General features: G+C 39.4%; 1 protein-coding gene across 1 annotated transcript in view; it reads right to left on the bottom strand.

The window, feature by feature from the left end:
* NELL1 (NEL-like 1 (chicken)) overlaps positions 1–18,039 on the bottom strand; it is a 281,278-nt gene that overhangs the window by 243,886 nt on the left and 19,353 nt on the right. The window contains exons 2-3 of the mRNA XM_009995858.1: positions 16,557–16,707; positions 1,934–2,104 (exon numbers count right to left, since the gene is read on the bottom strand). Coding sequence (XP_009994160.1) covers positions 1,934–2,104; positions 16,557–16,707 — 322 coding nt within the window. The remainder of the gene's footprint in view (positions 1–1,933; positions 2,105–16,556; positions 16,708–18,039) is intronic.

An 18,039-nucleotide genomic window follows, 5' to 3' on the forward strand; every position in this document is an offset into this window, starting at 1 on the left:
AGCAGGAAATGCTAATGCAAAGTGAACAGGACACTGGCTCCTCTTCTGGGTGCAAAGATGTAGCAAGTTAAGACACAATAAAGGAAATTATAACACCATCTTTCACGATATTCTCAAATTAACTAAACAAAGATGTTACAGCTGAGTCGGGAACTTAAAATCTTCCCTTTTCTTTTTTTAATTTAGACTTGTATGATCTGTCCTCGAGTCATGTTTTCAAAACTATTCCCATTACTGTTCCACAGGACTTGTCATAAAGTACCACAAACTCACAGCCATATAGAGGCATTTGGGTACAGAATGATGTTGGGAGCAGCCTTGAGATGTATCGCCTTCAAAGATAATCTTAGATGGATGAGCTCTGTTTAGGGCTACCTGACAGAGATGGTTGTACATATTTATCATCTCACCAGACAGCACAGCTCATTCTGTAATTGTATTTGCCTATTGCTATCTGTTGCTGCAAAGAAAACCAGGTCACAACCATAACCCTGTGCAGCTCTCTTGTTCCTTGACAGACTTCTGCACCAGGCAGGATTCTTGTGTTGTCTTCCTTTCTTATTGTGTGCATACTGATAGCAAAACAATGTGCTAAAAGGATCTTCCTAAAACCATTTGCAGTTCATTAAAAAAATAATAATAATAATTAAAAAATCATAGGATATAATGAAGAATGTGTCCCAAAACACAGTACCTCAAATAAACAAAAATGTACACTGTTGTAAGCAAAGAAATAATATAACAAATACAAATAATGGTAGGATAAAGAAATTAGATGAGTGAAATGAAGACAGTCATTACAAATTGTAGATTTCATGCTTCAAAATAATTAAAATTGCTCGAAGCATTTCCTTGCTTCTAGAGTCCAAATAAAAGGATTCAATAAGCAACCTTCCTTCAGATTCAATTTTTACTGTCCGTAGTCAGTGCAGCTCCAGAAAATGATTGTAAGCTTGTTCACAAAACAGTACCTCATAATTACTCAAGTCAAAAGTTAAACTTCTTCAAATGTTCCAATAACCACCCACGCCTATAATACTCACATGATTTTATTCTGCCACCTGAATAAAATGAAGGTTTTAGGAAAAAAATATTTGCTACCATCACCCTATCCATTTAAATGCCACAATTCCAAAACGCATATGCTGATCCTCTCACTGAAGGCAAAGGGTGCAAGAAGACAAAGTAATGGTTCATTTTCCTCATTCCTAAAGACTATTGTGAAGGTCCTAGTTTCAAGTTTCCTGGATTTTCTCATCAACAACTATGTTAGCAAAAGCTGAAGTCTTCAATACATTGTGAGATCAAGTCCCAAGGGAAAAAAGATTCTACTTTTGCTGCTTTTTGTTCCTTGAAATCCTGACAATCTGCCATCTTGCAGTCTTTACAACTTTTAAAGGGGAAAAAAGTGCAATGGCGAACAAAACACCCTTCAGAAAATAAAAAGCACCAGTTTTAAACATGCAAAAACAAGCTTCCAGTTTTCTCAGAAGTTTCAAAGTGGAGCAAAAGGGCAGAAAAATCATTGCTTGATTATGCAAAATAAAATTAGAATGCCTCTGACATATCCATCAATTCTTCAAGTTTTCAGGTATGCTGAGTGAAGCAGTTCAGAACAGACTGCACATCAATCTATCACACTTAAACGCAATCACAGTCAAACACAACAACAGTTAGTGCCTGAACTACAGAGATGCACTTAATATTCCCCAGTCAGCAATCAACCTTTTCCACATTTGTTCATAATCACAATGAATTGTTTCATTTTAATGCTTTGTTTTCCTTTTCTTATCCCATGGCAGTTTACTGTGCCTTTTAAACTAGGTATTTAAACAAACAAAACAAAAAAAAAATCTCCTTTTCCAATTTTATTCTTCTAAGTAGAAAGCATTTTTTTTAAAAGAACAGTAAATTACTGGACATATTTTCTTACCTATTGCAGTCCACGTGGAGCAGAAGGTGGGATGCACTAAGTGACACAGCAATTTTATGCCACTGCCCATCTGCCAGACGATATGGAAACACCTCTGTTCTTGACTTCCCATTAAACCTGTAGTGGTATCTGATCTCATCCCGTAGGCCACTGCTCTCCAGTTCAAAATAGCTGCATTCAAAACAAAGAAAAATCAGTTTGGTGGTTGTTTGTTGTTCGTTGTGTTTGGTTTTTTTCATTTAGTCATTGCTTCTGTCGCTTTCTTCTTAATTCATAGACTTCTTTAAGCAACCACCACACGTAAGGTTCACAATCTAAGAGGCTACTCAGCATGGATTGGCTACTAGTTCATTTTTTAAAAGAGGCAGAGAGACAAGGCTACACATTCAGTGCATTAGAAAATACCCATGACAGGAGAACAGCTCATGTTCCAAACACCATTTTACAGTCTTGGAAACCAAAGTCCCCTTTTTATGTATACAACAGGCTAAACTACAGGAAAATTACCCTCATTCTTTCCCACAAAATATTCTTATTAAATAGGATTTGTAGGAAGTGCAAAAATAAAGGACTGTACATATCATTATCAACAAACAAACAAGCTATTAAGGTGAAGAAACCACCAAGTAATCATTAAATCTGTATTTACAATTTGCAAATCCACCTTTTTAAAAGCCTGTTTACTTTTAAGGCTCCCCTACATGCAAATTTACTTAACTCATTTTCTGACTTATTGTTGCAGCTGTAATTGTTCAGCTTCACAAGGGAACAAATCCTCCTGGCTAGATTAGGTGTCTCAACACCTAGCATAAAGAATCAAAACCCTCAGACAGTTGTCACCAGAGAACAGCCATAAGAGAACTAACAAAGTACAGCTAGTAAGTGGCTTCATGATGGAATAGGGGAGTCAGTTCTTCTTTTAGGGTGAATTTTGCCCTTACAGGTGGTAGGACAGCATATCAAAAAGAGGCTCCCTTTTTCCTCCTATCATGAAGCCCTAGCTATAGAAGGGAGGAGATGCAGACCACCTTTTATAGTAGAAAAACCTCTACAACTAAAAGCAGATGGTAGGTTATCTAGCTAGTCCCTACTCACGTCTACCTCCACAGCATCATGTTCTTCCCTACTGGGCAATGTCAATTTAACATGGCAGTTGGAAGATGCCGGCTGGTGTGGGGTAATGAAATCCACTTTCAAAAAATAAATGCACCACAAAAAAAAAAAAAGTATCTAGGTGTCGATTTTCATTTCTTCACAAGCTTTTTACACTCCTCAGCTGTGACAGACCCTGATAGCGCGCAGAGACACATGAGGTGTGTGCACTTTATCAACAATAGCTCTTACCAGTCAAGTGGAGGCTTTTTAGAACATAAAAACTGAAAAACAGAATCCTTTGTGAGGAAATTACTCAGGACAGAAAACACTAGCTGGGAATTGTGCAAAAGATTGCAACAGACCAAGAAGGGGAATACCTAGACAATGAATTTTGACCAAAAGAGAAACTCAAACCCTGCTCCATCCTGCCAATGCTTTGCAATTACATTGTTCCTGCAACAACATATGAGCATTATCAGGTCACCCAAATGAAAGACTCAAGTGGCAAAGTAAAACCAGTCACAGTCAGATAAAGGCAATACCAAAATGGAATGAAAACACAGCAGGCATACATACAAATAAGTACATGCAGTACAGAGTGGAAAAAATAAGAAAGGCTGGTGTTGTGAAAGAACTGACTGCTTCATGTACATAAAGGCACAAGTTTTCTAAACAGGAGAGCTGACTGATGATTAATGACCACCACTGCCACCACCCTTTAAGATACCTAAATGACATTTGTAAGAAATCCGAATAGGATTTTTTTTTTTAATATTTTATTTTGGTGCTCTAGTAAGAGCACAGTCAACACAGAACCTGCAGCTGTTGGCATTTTCAAGTCAGGAAACCACCAGGACAAGTACTGTCAGTGAAGTCATACTTAAAAAGTTAAATGTTTCTTAATTGCCATCTGCTGTCAAAGCACAAAAGGAAGTCATTAAAGAGACTTTATTTCTCTCTTGCTCAGATAAACAGCAATGAGGCAGGAAACTTGAAAAAAAATGAAAGAGAGCTACCTAACATTCTAATACCTCTACCACACACAAAGTATTTGTATAAATATATGTATATTTTTACATGGCTGATCATAGAAGCTTAAGATCCTGAGAGCACAAGAAACATTGCTTATTACACAATGTGGTGGGGTTTTTAGTAAAAAGACAAACCTCAGTAAACAACAGCCAATTAAATCCCAACAGCAGAAATGGGCTGGATCAGCCCACTATGTAACTATCTAAAAGATTTTAAAAGCACAAGGCAGTGTAAACCAAGGCTCTTTCATTATTTTTTTGAAGATGCACAAATTCACGTCAAGAACTTGACTACATACACACTTCACCATGCTCATAGCTCAGATGATTTACTTGTCTTTTCTCTACCAGGGTACTATTCATGTGCAAATAGGTTTCTCAATAGCAAACATCATCTTTTCTTTCCACCTCCTACCATACTCTGGAGGAAGCACTTCTTCAAAAGCAATGACATCAAGGCCATTCACTCCTGGAAATAAATGCACCTGCCCTGTACTAATCTGCAAATTGTGGAATGGAAGATAAATGAGGAGAAAAACATAAGTTTAGGCATGAAATCATCAGCCTGTGGGAAAATAATTAGTAAAGCTAGATAATTATTTTTTTTCATGTATCTATGTTATCCTTGCCTTGAAATGCCACTGCACAAGTTTTTCATCTACTATAAACCAACTGGTAAAAAAAAGCAGGAAATTAACAGAAACTAGGATACAAGAGGCAAGAAAACGAACTGATCTCCAACAGTTCTGTCTTTTTATAGGTACTTCACAGTATTTTGCAAGGAAGAAAACAGAAACAGAACAAGACAGGATTCCCGAAAGGATTGCAGAATATGGGACCACCTGAATAAATGTATCATCAGTAATCAAGTGTGAACTTTCAGTGTTGCCATGAGATCCACGCCAAAAGCCCAAGGGAGACCACTGAGTATTACAACCATTTCTGCTTCTGCATCACACTTGCATGAAGCCTATGTGTCAACCTGTGCTGTAGTCAGCCCCCTGCTACCCTCCTCAAGACCTTTTCCAACTGAGAGAGATGTGAGACAGTTAGGAATCTGTCAACTTGTGAACCCCAAGTGGCCATTTCCTGGTTTATTTCTCAACAAGGACTTATTTTTATGGTTTTTAACTGGCATGATCACAAGTAACATGCATTTTGACAGATTCAATCTCAGAAAGCAGGTATTAAGGCTCACTGTTTATGGAACAGCAATACACTATGACCTTGGCTGAAATTTTCCCACTGCTAGAATTTTCATGTCTGCTGAGCATGTAAGTTACTGCTGACTTCTTTTATACAATTACAGAATTAAAATGCTTTTTATAGCTCTGTCCATGGTTGCTCATTCAAATCCCAATGTGGAAGAGGAAAAAATATGTTGCTAAATTCAGATTCATTTTATGCACACCAAAAAAAAAAGTTAGGATATTTTTAAATCGTGCCATGTGCTTGACAGCATGTTAGTCCACAACCAACTCAAGATGTTTTACAACACTGACAACTTTTGCAACCCCTATGTACCTCACACACTAATATTGTTGTGAGAGGATAAAGAGGACTCAGTCATGCTTAATGCTCTCTTTTTTTCTTCCCCTTCTTTTAGTCACAACCATAGCGAATATTTAATTCTGCATTTGACAGCTCATTTCATTTCCAGATCAGGAGAAAAAGGGGCCTAAAAGTACACTGTAAATTGGGAGTAGCTGCAGTGGATGTAATGAGCAACGAAAACGGACAAGTCATTATCAATATGAAAACATGTAAGACACCTGAAGCAGAAAAAGCAAAGTATTTCTAAAAGGTGAGTTGATTTAATCCACCATCTGTATTAAAAAGCCAAATTCATCTATTCACTACTTTTTGTATCGAATTCTAGAAACATTCCACTTTTTCATGTTTAAACATAAATAAAGAAAAGTTATCATTCTGACTTGACAACTTCCATCATCCCTGGTCAAGTGCCAGATAAAGCCCCACAGCCTCTCCCAAGGAGCAGCACCAGCACTTACGGCAGATGCTCTTAGAGCTACTGAACAGATGTCTCAGGGCAAGGCAGCAGGCACAGATGGCATCCCTGCAAATATGTGCAAACTTGGGGTTGCCATCTCGTCAAAACACTTGTGCATCTGCTTAACATTGTGTGGGAGAAGGTCACAAAACCACAGGAAGGATGGAAGCACCATTCACCTTCCACAAGCAGCAGCAACACCACTGTGTCAGGTCTCCCAGCTCCTGGAAAATGATAAAAATGGCTTCAGACAAGACTGTGCTCTAGCACCCTTGCAGAAACACTCCTTGTATTCAGTGACAAACTATCAACTTTTTTACAAGGACATATAGCAGTAGCACAAGGGGCAATGGCTTTAAACTGGAAGAGGAGAGATTTAGGTTAGATATCAGGAAGAAATTCTTCACTCTGAGGGTGGCAAGACACTGCAACAGGTTACCCTGAGAAGCTGTAGATCACCCCTCCCTGGAAGCGCTCAAGGCCAGGCCAGATGGGGCTTGGAGCTACCTAGCCTAGTGGGAGCTGTCCCTGCCCATGCAATGGGGTTGGAACCAGATGACCTTTAAGGTCCTTTCCAACCCAAACCATTCTGTGGTTCGATGAAATCTGCATCCATTATCACACAGATTTCAGGATTTCTAATCTACAGAGATTCTGTGATGAATCACAGATCATGATGCTTTTGGCCTCTCACTGTTCCTTACCAGTGGCTGACTCTGTGCACAGTGGTACACACAGCATGTTGTTATTTTCATTGCGTTGCCAACTGGCTCAGCTCAGACAGCAACATAAAAGAAACTGAGATCTTGTTTCAACACTCCCCAGTGGAAAGCAAGTCAAGGCAAGAGCAGGTAGAGGGCACACTATGCTGCAGACAAGCTGACAGTATCCCCGAGACCATTGCCACTGTCAAGGATGCCATGCAGAGCAAACCCAGTGCCTCTGAAACAAGAGAAGCATCTCACTGCAAACAGAAGTAAACACCTACCTTGCAGTTGTCACCCCAGTTCTGTGGGGATGCAAATCTAGAACAAGTTACAACTGTCAAGGCAATTCTTGTACTCTAGTTACTATGAAGTGATGCTCTGAAGCATTACACACTGTCAAAGACTGGATTTTGAAGCGATGCTCTTAACACACTCCAGTGTACTGATCTAGTCCTCTTGCAAACCACACAAAGCTACTTTTTTACAGTTAGTTTAAATATGGAGAGATTGAGAGGCTGCACAGCAAAACCATACATGGTAGATCTTCACTTACATGGCATTAAAGACTTACTACTGGGGCAGAGATTACATACTGATATCATCAAAGCTCACGAGCAAAATCAGACTGACATCAGGCAGCACAAAAGGTGTTGTGAATAGAAGGATCATCGTTGACAATGAAAGTATCTTGCTGAAAAGTCAGATTAAATTTCTACAAAAGAAAATGCAAAAACTAAATCCCACTTTGCACAGACAAAGCCTCTGTCATCACCTTCTGTATTCCAAAAGTATGCCTCTCCTACAAGGAAATCCAAAATAAGCCAACATAATACTAAATTCTTTCAAACCTCTCAAGGAAAAGGCCTTCAACTTCACTGTACTGCTGGCTACATGAACAGGATTCTTTCAAACATTTGTAGCATTTAAAACAAAAGGAAATGAATCCAGTTAATTACACAATTTTATTTTCCATTCAGACCACTCTGAGGACAACAGGAATCACATTGCATCAGCCTAGCTTGAAACTTGTAGCAATACAATCCCCCACACTGACATTTTGTATAATAAACATTTTGTCTCTTGTTCTAGAGATCTTCTTACATGGCAGCTGGACACACAAGTTACAAGGCATTAAGCATTTATGATGCTCAACATATGCATTTGTGTACGTGCAACGAGGCAAAGGTCATCCCAATACAAATTTACTTTCTTCTTTGATTATATAAAAAGTAAATTAAAAAAGATAACCCAAACATCTGCCTGACAGCTAGAAGACAGCTGGAGTCATAGCTGGTACAAAGCAGCTATTTGTTTTCATGCCATGTGTTGTGAGGATTGACCTTAAGCATTTTTGCTTCCATTTCATATGTCTAAAAATCTATCTTGACTGTTTCTGCTACCTGCCTACTGTTTCAAAAAGACCCATTTTCTCCTCTATTCATAGTAAACCAGGCAAGTAGTACCACATTGCACCAAAAAATAGTATAGCATCTTAGCAGGCTTCAGAGCTAGCACCGGCAGGATCTATCTATTTCAGTCTCTATCATTCAAAATCAGGTGAAGTCACAGCTCCTTAGCTGCTACATCTAAAAACAAAAAACACCAAAACCAACCCTGTCCTCATACACTTAGAGTAACAACCACCTATCGAGACATCTCTGCTACAAGTAGGTATCTGCAAGAATTGATCAAATAATAGGGCAAATATAATTTTATTCCCTCACAAAAAGCAGAGGCTGATCTCACAGGAAGGGATGCAGTCTAGTGTAACCACTCCTGAAAGAAACAGCCTTGCTGTCCTGCCTGCTCACTCCTACCTCATCCTTTACTTCAGATTTAGGCACTCAGTTGAAATAAGACACATTAACTTGATGAACTAGTCTGACAGAAAAGTGACCTGACAAAATAAAACAACTTCTTTCCATATCACCACTCCAAAAAACCAAGTCAGCTTGTACTCACACTGTCACTGTAACTTGAGCAAGAACTGAATCCAAAGTTAGACTCTGAAGTAGTCCTTGAAGGACTCACCAGCCAGAAACCTTGACCAAACTCTAGCTCCCTCCATGCACCAGCGGTCCATTTGCAGCATTTGTATCTGAATTGACTTTCTGAATTGGGGCTGCCAATTTTTCAAGGCTAACCTGGGACTCTGGGCTGGCATTAGCTCAGGAACCCTTGTGAGTATGCAGAAGCCTGGAGCTCCCTAAGGAGAGGGCACCAAGCAGAGTTGTAACCAAAGCAGAGTACACCTCTTGTCCCTCCCTCCTTCATGCTCATCCCTGCAGCAAGAACTCAGCTCAGGGGAACCCCAAATCCATAGTCACAGCCTTTAAACTAATGAGGTCTGCCACCTGAGTCAAACTACGATATTAGAAAAAGAATTACCCAAATTGCTGTGTCCTTACAAGGGAGGTTCTTCCCTCTGATCTTGCTCTCAAATCCAGAAACTTTGAAGTGATTTCTTATGTTATGACAAATTCCATATATTTCTGCTAGATTTCCAGAAAAATAAAAAAAATGAAAAACAAACTTTTCCTTTCCACTCTCAAGGCCCAGCCACATGGCTGCTTTATGCTGCTCTCTGTCTCTGCCAGCCCTGCAAGCCTCCTCCTTCTCCTGCTTCCCTCCCTGCTGCCACATGAGCTCTGCCAGCTTTCCACAGCCAGCAGTCACCAGGGCAGGCACTGTGAGCCTCCTCCCTTCCAGAAGGCAGTATCACGGTAAGGAAACTACACAGCCATTGCTGCTAAACTGCAAAGAAACAAACAAAAAAACAAACCCAGACACATCACCCAGCCTAATGTTCAACCAAGCAAATGACCGTCTATGAGTGACATGTGGTGAACATCCAACCCTGTGATGAACTAGAAGAGTTACATCCTTAATGAGCAGCCAGAATTCAGCAGACACAGTTTTCAGAAAGTTGCCTTCAGCGTAAGGTTGAGACCTTTTGGTGCTTTGCCTGTGTCAGAGGGTCATAAAACAAGCAGACAGAGTAACTCAGCATGCTGGAGAAGACTCCTGGGGGACCCACACATCCTGCTCCTGGCTGACCACAATGTTTCTGCACTGTCCAAACTCAGTTTTAAAGAGTTTCAAACTGTCAGCCATTCTGCTCCAATTGCCAACAAGGTCCAATCAATGTGTTTCAACAGCTGGTTATCAGCAGCATGTTAATGCTTCAGAGAGACAACAATTGTCAGCCTGATGAACATAAAACACCTGCTCTCAGCAGGGAGTTGCAAGATGGAAGGTAGCTCTTCCAGCAGTAACTCTTCTTTCACAACATTTAAATCACTGGAAGATGTATAGAACACAACAGTTCTTCCCCACTTTCCTCTTTTGCATAATTTAACCCCAGCACAGAAGCAGGCAAGCCCAACTGCATTTGCAGTTGCATCTCTAAAGAGGTTTGGGGAAAAAAAAAATGGACAAAAAACCTGGAAAAAAAAAGCACACCTACTTGTTCCATTATGAGGAGAAAAAAAAAGAAAAAAAAAAGTGGGTGTGTAGGTGCCTGACTATTTCACATCACCTCATTCAGAGGAGTGGAATGTGGGCTGGATCTTTATATTCTTTGTACAGCTTTCCAATTTAGAAATTCTACATATAAATGTTAATGAAGATGTAGCCTTTAACCTAAAAGCAAAAGGTTAATAGATACATTTGCAGAGTTTTTGATTCCCCTTCTGAATACTGGGCAGCTCAGAATCCATTATATATACACACATCTTGCAGAGAATAATGTAAAATGTAGCATGGAGTAAATGAAATTTTTCAGGTTTACAACGGGTCAAAAGTCACGTGCATACATTTCTTTCCATTAATTAGGTTTCAGTGTTTAATTTAACTAGCTTGTTACCCTTTTGTGTTTTTAATCAAGTGTATTATAGCCTGGTAGTCTTCCAACTGTTATTTATGAACATCCAGCATTCTGTAACTCATCAACAGTCTCAGAAGCTGTTCATAGTGTAATTGGGGGGAAATACTCAACAATGTACCTGCATTGCATGCCTATTTCCCCTGTCCCCACACAAAACTGACTAGCTAAGAATAAAAATCTCTCACCATGAGCCTAACACATTTATCAGAATCCCCATGAGTATTTATATCAACACAGCTTGCTTTTATGTAGAGAAGGGCCAAATTCTCCACTCGCTGAATCCATTTCACCATAGCACTGCAATCAGCTTCCAAGTTGCCATATATCTGACATGGAAGAGATTTTCTTAAGTTCAGGTCCTAAACATAGGTTATAAGCATAAAAAGAAAAAAACTCAGAAATTTAGAAAAAATTATGTATTTTTTGTGCTCCCTGTAAGATGAACGTTTCTAAGATTTTCTTATGTCTCACTCCCTAGTTCTAGCACGGCAGGATCTCTCATTTTGAAACACTCTTCAGAAAGAATGACAACACATGGATAGAAAGTTAGTGCTAAGAAATGTGAAGCAAACAGAGAAGACAGACATGGGACACTCACAAACCCATAGGGAGGAATCAGCAACTCAGCATTTTACAAAACAGTTGTTTTTTTCATCCTGCCTCTTTAATCACCAGTAAGAGTAAGAAAAGCAACAATGACTTCTTTAGGAAGGCATGGGGGGAAAATGGGAACATCACACGAGACTCAAGGACCTTGAAAAATGCACAGAAGTCCTTGAGAAGACACCAATAAGGGTATTACCCTATTTCTTATGGGTAACTCATGGGTAATGATTCCTCAGCTTACTTGTTTAATTTTGCATAATCTGCATTACAGTATCTGATTTCTCTGTTTTCCACAAAAATAAACTAACGGTTAAGAAGAAAATCTTTCTTTGGAGAGCAGTTGTTCCAGAGCAAGTAAATACCCAACATGTTACTTTCAAAAAGTCAAAGGGAATTTTGCCTGATGAAACACTGGAAAACCTGACCAGATCTTGGCTTGGTGGACAGCTGCTGTTCTATGTCTACCATACTGTAAAGATTGTGTTTCCTTTGATTTCCCTTCAGATTAATACCAGAACCCCAGGTGATGTGTAGTTGTGCTGCTCATGTGATTTGAGGTGTTTTAGATTGGTACATTAGCAGAAAAATCATTCTGGAGTCAATACTCCCTGATACCTTAGGCTTACCAAGCTTAGACATGACTAGTGGTTCAGTGGTGACTACCTCCTAGCAATTAAAAGGTCATTATTGAAATTGTGGGCAGGAAGTTATTTGAAAATGTTATAAGCAGGTCAGTGAGGTGACTACTTGTCAAAAGAATACTTGCCACTCTTTGCCAGGTGCCTCACCCATTGTTTCCAACACTGAAACCCTTAGAATGCATCCAAACGACACAAATACTTTCCTTTCCCATGCACTGTAACCCATTATTTTTATAGCTAAAGGATGAGTTTATGGCTTTTCTTGGGGTTTTTTTTTAGGAGGAGGAGGCACAATTTTCACATCAGCAAGTAAAGAAAATAATACAGCATTCAGCTGTTTTTAAATTGTGCCCCAGAATAGTCAGGAAATCACAGTGAGCTCCTTTGGTGAGAGCCAGTATTCCCAAGAACACTAGCCTGGGCACCTGAACATCCCTGACAGATTTCTCCAGATACTGCTCTTGGCCAGCAGAGAGAAGGAACCATTGAGATACTTCCAACCCAGAAAGAGTAAACAGCACAGAGACAATGCTGACTCCACCTAAGTCATGTTCTTGGGCTTTGGATAATGCAAGGCCAGAGCAGTTGAGGAGCAGGCAGAGAAAAGTTCGTGTGAAACTATCAAATCACTGATGAAATAAGGATTGATTATGGGTGGGATTCTGGTGGTCTGCAAAGTCAAAAGCTGTGAGCAAAATAGCTTGCAAAGACCTTCTAAAAACAACTGGCCAGCAACATTCTCCAATAAACAAAATAGCTGCTGCATCCCCAAGTAACATGTTTGTCCATCCTGTATCACATTTTGTTATCCATAATTTAGGGGGGGAAAAAAAGTCATGATCTCCAGATTTACCACTGTATTCCAAATAACTATGTACACAGTCTATCAGAGAATTCAGTTAGACTTAATCTCTGTTAATTAAGCTTTCAGTTTTCCAAGCTCTATTGTAATACATTTGGATCACGAAAACAAAATCTTTATCATCATTAAGGGGATTCAACAAGATAAAATATTAACAAAGATGTATCTATCATCTTTGTAGTATAAATCCTGTCCATCAAGTGATGATATAAATTAACAGCAAATCTCCAATTGTTGTGAAATATCTATTTACTACAGCAAAACAGTGTATCTGAATTACTAACTTGAAGGAAAGTTGTATTCATCTTTTTCTAAGACTATTTAAAATAATGATTTTTTAAGATCCATTTACCTACTTATTCCCAAAATATCCTCTATATCTTGATTTTCAAGTTCCATGCTCTCAGTGGAAAATAAAATCCTGCTAAAACTTGCTAGAGAAATAAAATATAAGCCAAACATTCTATGTATTACTACCTTGTAAGTTTTCATTATTGCTTTGTGGTGATCATCTCCACTACACACATCACAGAAAATTGCCTGTTGAACTAGTTAGGCTGTTATGCTGACCTATGGAACTTAAAATATACACACAGACCCGTTTTGTTACATGGAATAAAACCTGTTTGTCAACTATTAAATCTGTGTACAACAAAAAGACACCTCCCATAAAGAATCATAGAATGATTTGAGTTGGAAGGGACCTTAAGCATCATTGAGTTCCAACCCCCCTGCATTGGTAGGGACACCTCCCACTAGACCAGGTTGCTCAGAGCCCCATCCAACCTGGCCTTGAACATTCCAAGGATGGAGCTCCTACAGCTTCTCTGGGCAACCTGTTCCAGTGTCTCACCACCCTCACACTAAAGAATTTCCTCCTGATCTCTAACCTAAATGTCTCTTCTTTCAGTTTAAAACCATGAGCCCTTGTCCTCTCACTACAAGCTTGGAGAGAGTCCTACCCGAGCTTTCCTGCAGCCCCTTCAGGTACTGGAAGGCCACTATAAGCTCCCCCTGGAGCCTTCTCTTCTTCAGGTTGAACAACCTCAACTCCCTCAGCCTGTCCTCCTAAGAGAGGTGCTCCAGCCCTCAGATCATTTTCATGGCCCTTCTCAAGATGTGTTCCAACAGGTCTACATCCTTCTTGTGTTGGGGGCTCCAGGTGAGGTCTCACCAGGGCAGAATAGAGGGGCAGAATCACCTCTCTCAATCTGCTGGCCACACTTCTTTTGATACAGCCCAGATATGAACTCTAGTACCAACAACTAACAAAACTTTTTATTCAGGTCTGATTAATGTCCTATGTGTTCTGAGGTCTCAATCTTTTAATTTTGCCCTTTTTGGTATGCTGGCAAGCTAAAAGCCACTATGTCTTTAACTGCAACATTTCCTATTTTCTGCATAAGGGAAGAGTTTTTGGTTTTTCCTGTCCAAAACTATATGGGTTAGGTAACAAATACACATTTAAGAGTTGTTCCTATAGGTCTTAACCATGCTGAAACATAATGTTTCTTACTGTTCTCTTTCCATTGTGTATTTTCATAGATGCATGGAAAGTTGGAAAAAAAAAAAAATACAACAACCACAACTGGATGTCACCAGAACAGAACCATGGTAATTACCTAAAGCTTAGTAGGAGCAATAACTTTAGAAAAGACTTCCCAGTGTGTCAAGAGCCTGCACTCATTTCAGTTCACATGCAAATTGAGTGATGTAAGCAGCTACTGCAACGTGAAAAATATCAAGCTGAAAATTCTGCTGTTAGATTGCTCATAATGTAACCAGAGTCCTCTTCAGTAATGCCCAAATCTTTGCTCTCTGCTTTTCATCAAGTGTTAAAAAGTATTTTCTCCACTGCTGCTTTATTAATGTCTGTCATCACAGACAGAAGGGTTTGAAAGCACTATCCTTATCAAGGTCCAAGTAGCAACTTCAGAAACTAGACAAAGAATCAGTGCCTCTGCTTTAAATTATACACGAGTCCAGAACAGAGGGATAACTGCAATAATCCACCTGACACTCAGAATTTAGCTGCAGTCATTAGCAACACTAGACATGTGTTTCAACTCTTAAATAGGACAACACAGAATGAAACTCCTCAGTTCCTTCACAGAATTAAAAAGCTTTGAGACTAGCACCCAATCCTTCAACTACAGATATTTTTTAAGAATGTCTATTAATTTGGAGTGCTAGAGATAACCTCAGTGCCAAGGAGGACATCAACAGCACATTTTGTTCGATCAAGATAACTCCTGTACAGCACATCTCCCTACGAGCCTCTGTCTCTGCCAGTCAAGATAGAGGAGTTAAGCAGCTAAATTCAGGAGAGGCAACATCTAAAAATCACGTGCCTTGCACTGTATAATCACCACTGCCTGTCTCGTCTGACCTTGGATTTTGCTGAGTGCATGCATGTGTTCCTACATGTGACAGTGTTCCCCTCTCGATGGCTCTCATCAATGTTCTCTTCCTCAAATCAACCAAAAAAAAAAAACCACAAACCCATTAACAAGGCAAACTGATTCTGTTAAACACGACTTCAGAGTGCTACAGTGGCCTGGAAAAACAGAGGAAATAAAAAGTAACAACAGAAGGAATGATAGAGTGACAGAAGGAAAATGGGAAGTTGAAAGGAAGGATCCTTGTGTCATGTTAAACACTATTCATAGATTGAGACAATGGAAAATGAAAGCAGGAATACAGAAAAAGAGACCAATAAGAAAGCAGAGTTGACAAAAAAGTATGGAGACAGAATAAGGAGGTAGCATAGTCCTCCCCTTAGCTATCCTTGTCCAGAGTTCTCTGCTGTTGCACTGGCAAAAAGCCATCATTGGAATTTGGTCATAATAAAGCCACTGCTTTCTCCTTCATACACCTTCTCAACAAAAAGGCAGGAAACTGGGCTAAAAGTTGTATATCATGTATATGATTAATAAAATTAAATACCAAGAGCATTATTAATTTTTTTTCCTAAAATGAATGCTGCAGAATGACTGGTATTAGTTGTGACTATAAATGGGAACAACCAAAGAGCATTCCGTTGCTGGTATTAAAACAGAAAGTTAAACTAGCTGTACAACTCCTTCAAGCCCTAAAAAAATAATGAAAAAAGGATACAAAGTTACAGATAGGAGACTATTTGACTGCAACACACACTTTAAAACATCAAAACGTCATTGGAATTGTATTATGGGCCATAACACAAGGTACTTTTTTTTTAAATAAGCAAACGTCTGCCACTGTAATAGCTAATGAAAGGTACAGCTTTTTTTTCCTCCTACAACAGGAGGGGGGGGGGAAGAATGAAAACAAACTAAGAATATACTGTATTTACATCAGGAAGAAAACAAACACATCACCATATGAAAGTGCAAGTTAATTGCTTAATAGCTTAACTGCTGAATCTCGAAAAAGAAAACATACTGCAGAAGTAAACATGTAGGTTTAATTTTTATGAAACTCCAAATTGCACCTAGTAAACTACTGAGGGAAAATATGTTGCAAGCTTTTTAACTTCTGTGTTGTGTCTATACCAAATTGTGTTTGGTCTTTCCGTTTAAGTTAACTTAAGTCCTTTTCCAGACCAGGATACATAAAACACTGCATTCCTCCTATAACAAAAAACAACCAACAAAAGGTAGCAAATTGCAAACTATGAAGAAAGGCTTTCACTTACATGTCAGATTTTACATCTCCCATTTCAGCACATTGTTAAAATGGACCAGTGAGTGCTCAGTATCTTTTATGTTGCTACTGCTACAGAAGAGAAACAATTTCCTCTTACCTGTGCTCTAACTCTCGGATGGACAGTATCACTCCAGAAGTTGATGCTTTCTGTTGCAGGGTGGCCAGAAATGTGAACTCACTTTTATTCCGGAAGAGCTGAATTAACTTCTCACTCACATGGGGTGCTGCATGGATTTCTCTTTCTACATCTGAGAATTTTATTTTTTAAAGAAAAAAAAAAAAAATTAAAAAGGGAAATAACAATCCAGTAAAAATGCTAAGTCAGAAAGATTCAGATTACATTTTTCATTTTCCCATCAGCATTTTTCATTTTTGAGAGTCATCTACCATGCTCCACCTGTTCAATGGAAAAATCCAAATGCCATCTCTATCAGCATGCCCACTTGTCACTTTGACAAGTTCACAACTGGTCAGCTGCTGATTTTCTGACAGAATTTTGAAAGGGATGCCGAGCCATTTGTGTCTGCTGTGAGCAGATTAAGTTACTGTAAATAAGGTGTGCTGCAGTCAGATAAATAGGCTCCTAAATCCTGAGGAATCTCAGGCACTGCCTCTCTCAACACAACTCACCAAGCTCCAATTTCAGTTTTTGCCCCTGACTCTAGTACCACCTCTCCATCATACATCAGAGGAAACCTGTCCTTGCTCTGTGTAAGGCAGGGATGTATTTTTGCTACCAATGCTATGTGGTTGTGGTCCTGCCTGAGCAATAAATCCAAGGCACACTTGCAATGCGCTAGCGTTTCAGGGATTTCTCAGTCTAAACAAGAAAAACGTGACAGCTCATACAATATTTATTAAATGACAGCCTGACCAGGCAGATCCAGAAACATTTCAGTCTCACTAATCCTGCTGATGCCCAAGGAGCAGCATGCCTTCTCATATTTGATTTTCCAAGAGTCAAATGCGCCATCTCCCAGCACATCCACTTTTAGCTAATCCTTTCATTCACAATATATCATCACCCTGAATGATGATGAATGACAAAAGGGAGAAACTATGGCATTTCACCTTCTCACCCCTTGCCATGTCTCTCATGCTGGGCCTTTGTCACACGTTTGCAAGACCAGTGCCAGTTGTGGTCCCCCTGGATGTCACAACCAATTAGAAGCCCAGTGTGCTTCCTTTCACAAGGTTTACTTTGAAGCCAGAAATGCTGGCACAAATTCTCAGCTGGTAGAGAACCATATAACACTATGGAATCCTGAGAATCCTGCCCAGCATGCATGCTGTAGAACACAAAGGAGTGATGAGATGTACGATTCAGAATTTCACTGCAGGGAAAAAAAAAAAACCACCAACACATTGTGTCATTAAACGAGTCTTTGCAGACAGAAAGAGGACAGACTGGGTTGAAAAACAACCTGAAACTCAGAAATGCAACTACTGAGTGAATGCCATGGACTGAAACTAAACTCCAAAGTAAAAGTGTTCAAGCATGTTTTGCAACTGAGCATCTCCATTTTTTCCCTGTGCAGCTTAAAGCCCTCCAAATGAGCCTACATACTCAGAATGCCTAA

The sequence above is a fragment of the Chaetura pelagica genome, unplaced genomic scaffold, assembly GCF_000747805.2.
Source record: "Chaetura pelagica isolate M959 unplaced genomic scaffold, ChaPel_1.0 scaffold164, whole genome shotgun sequence".
NCBI classification, from domain to species: domain Eukaryota; kingdom Metazoa; phylum Chordata; class Aves; order Apodiformes; family Apodidae; genus Chaetura; species Chaetura pelagica.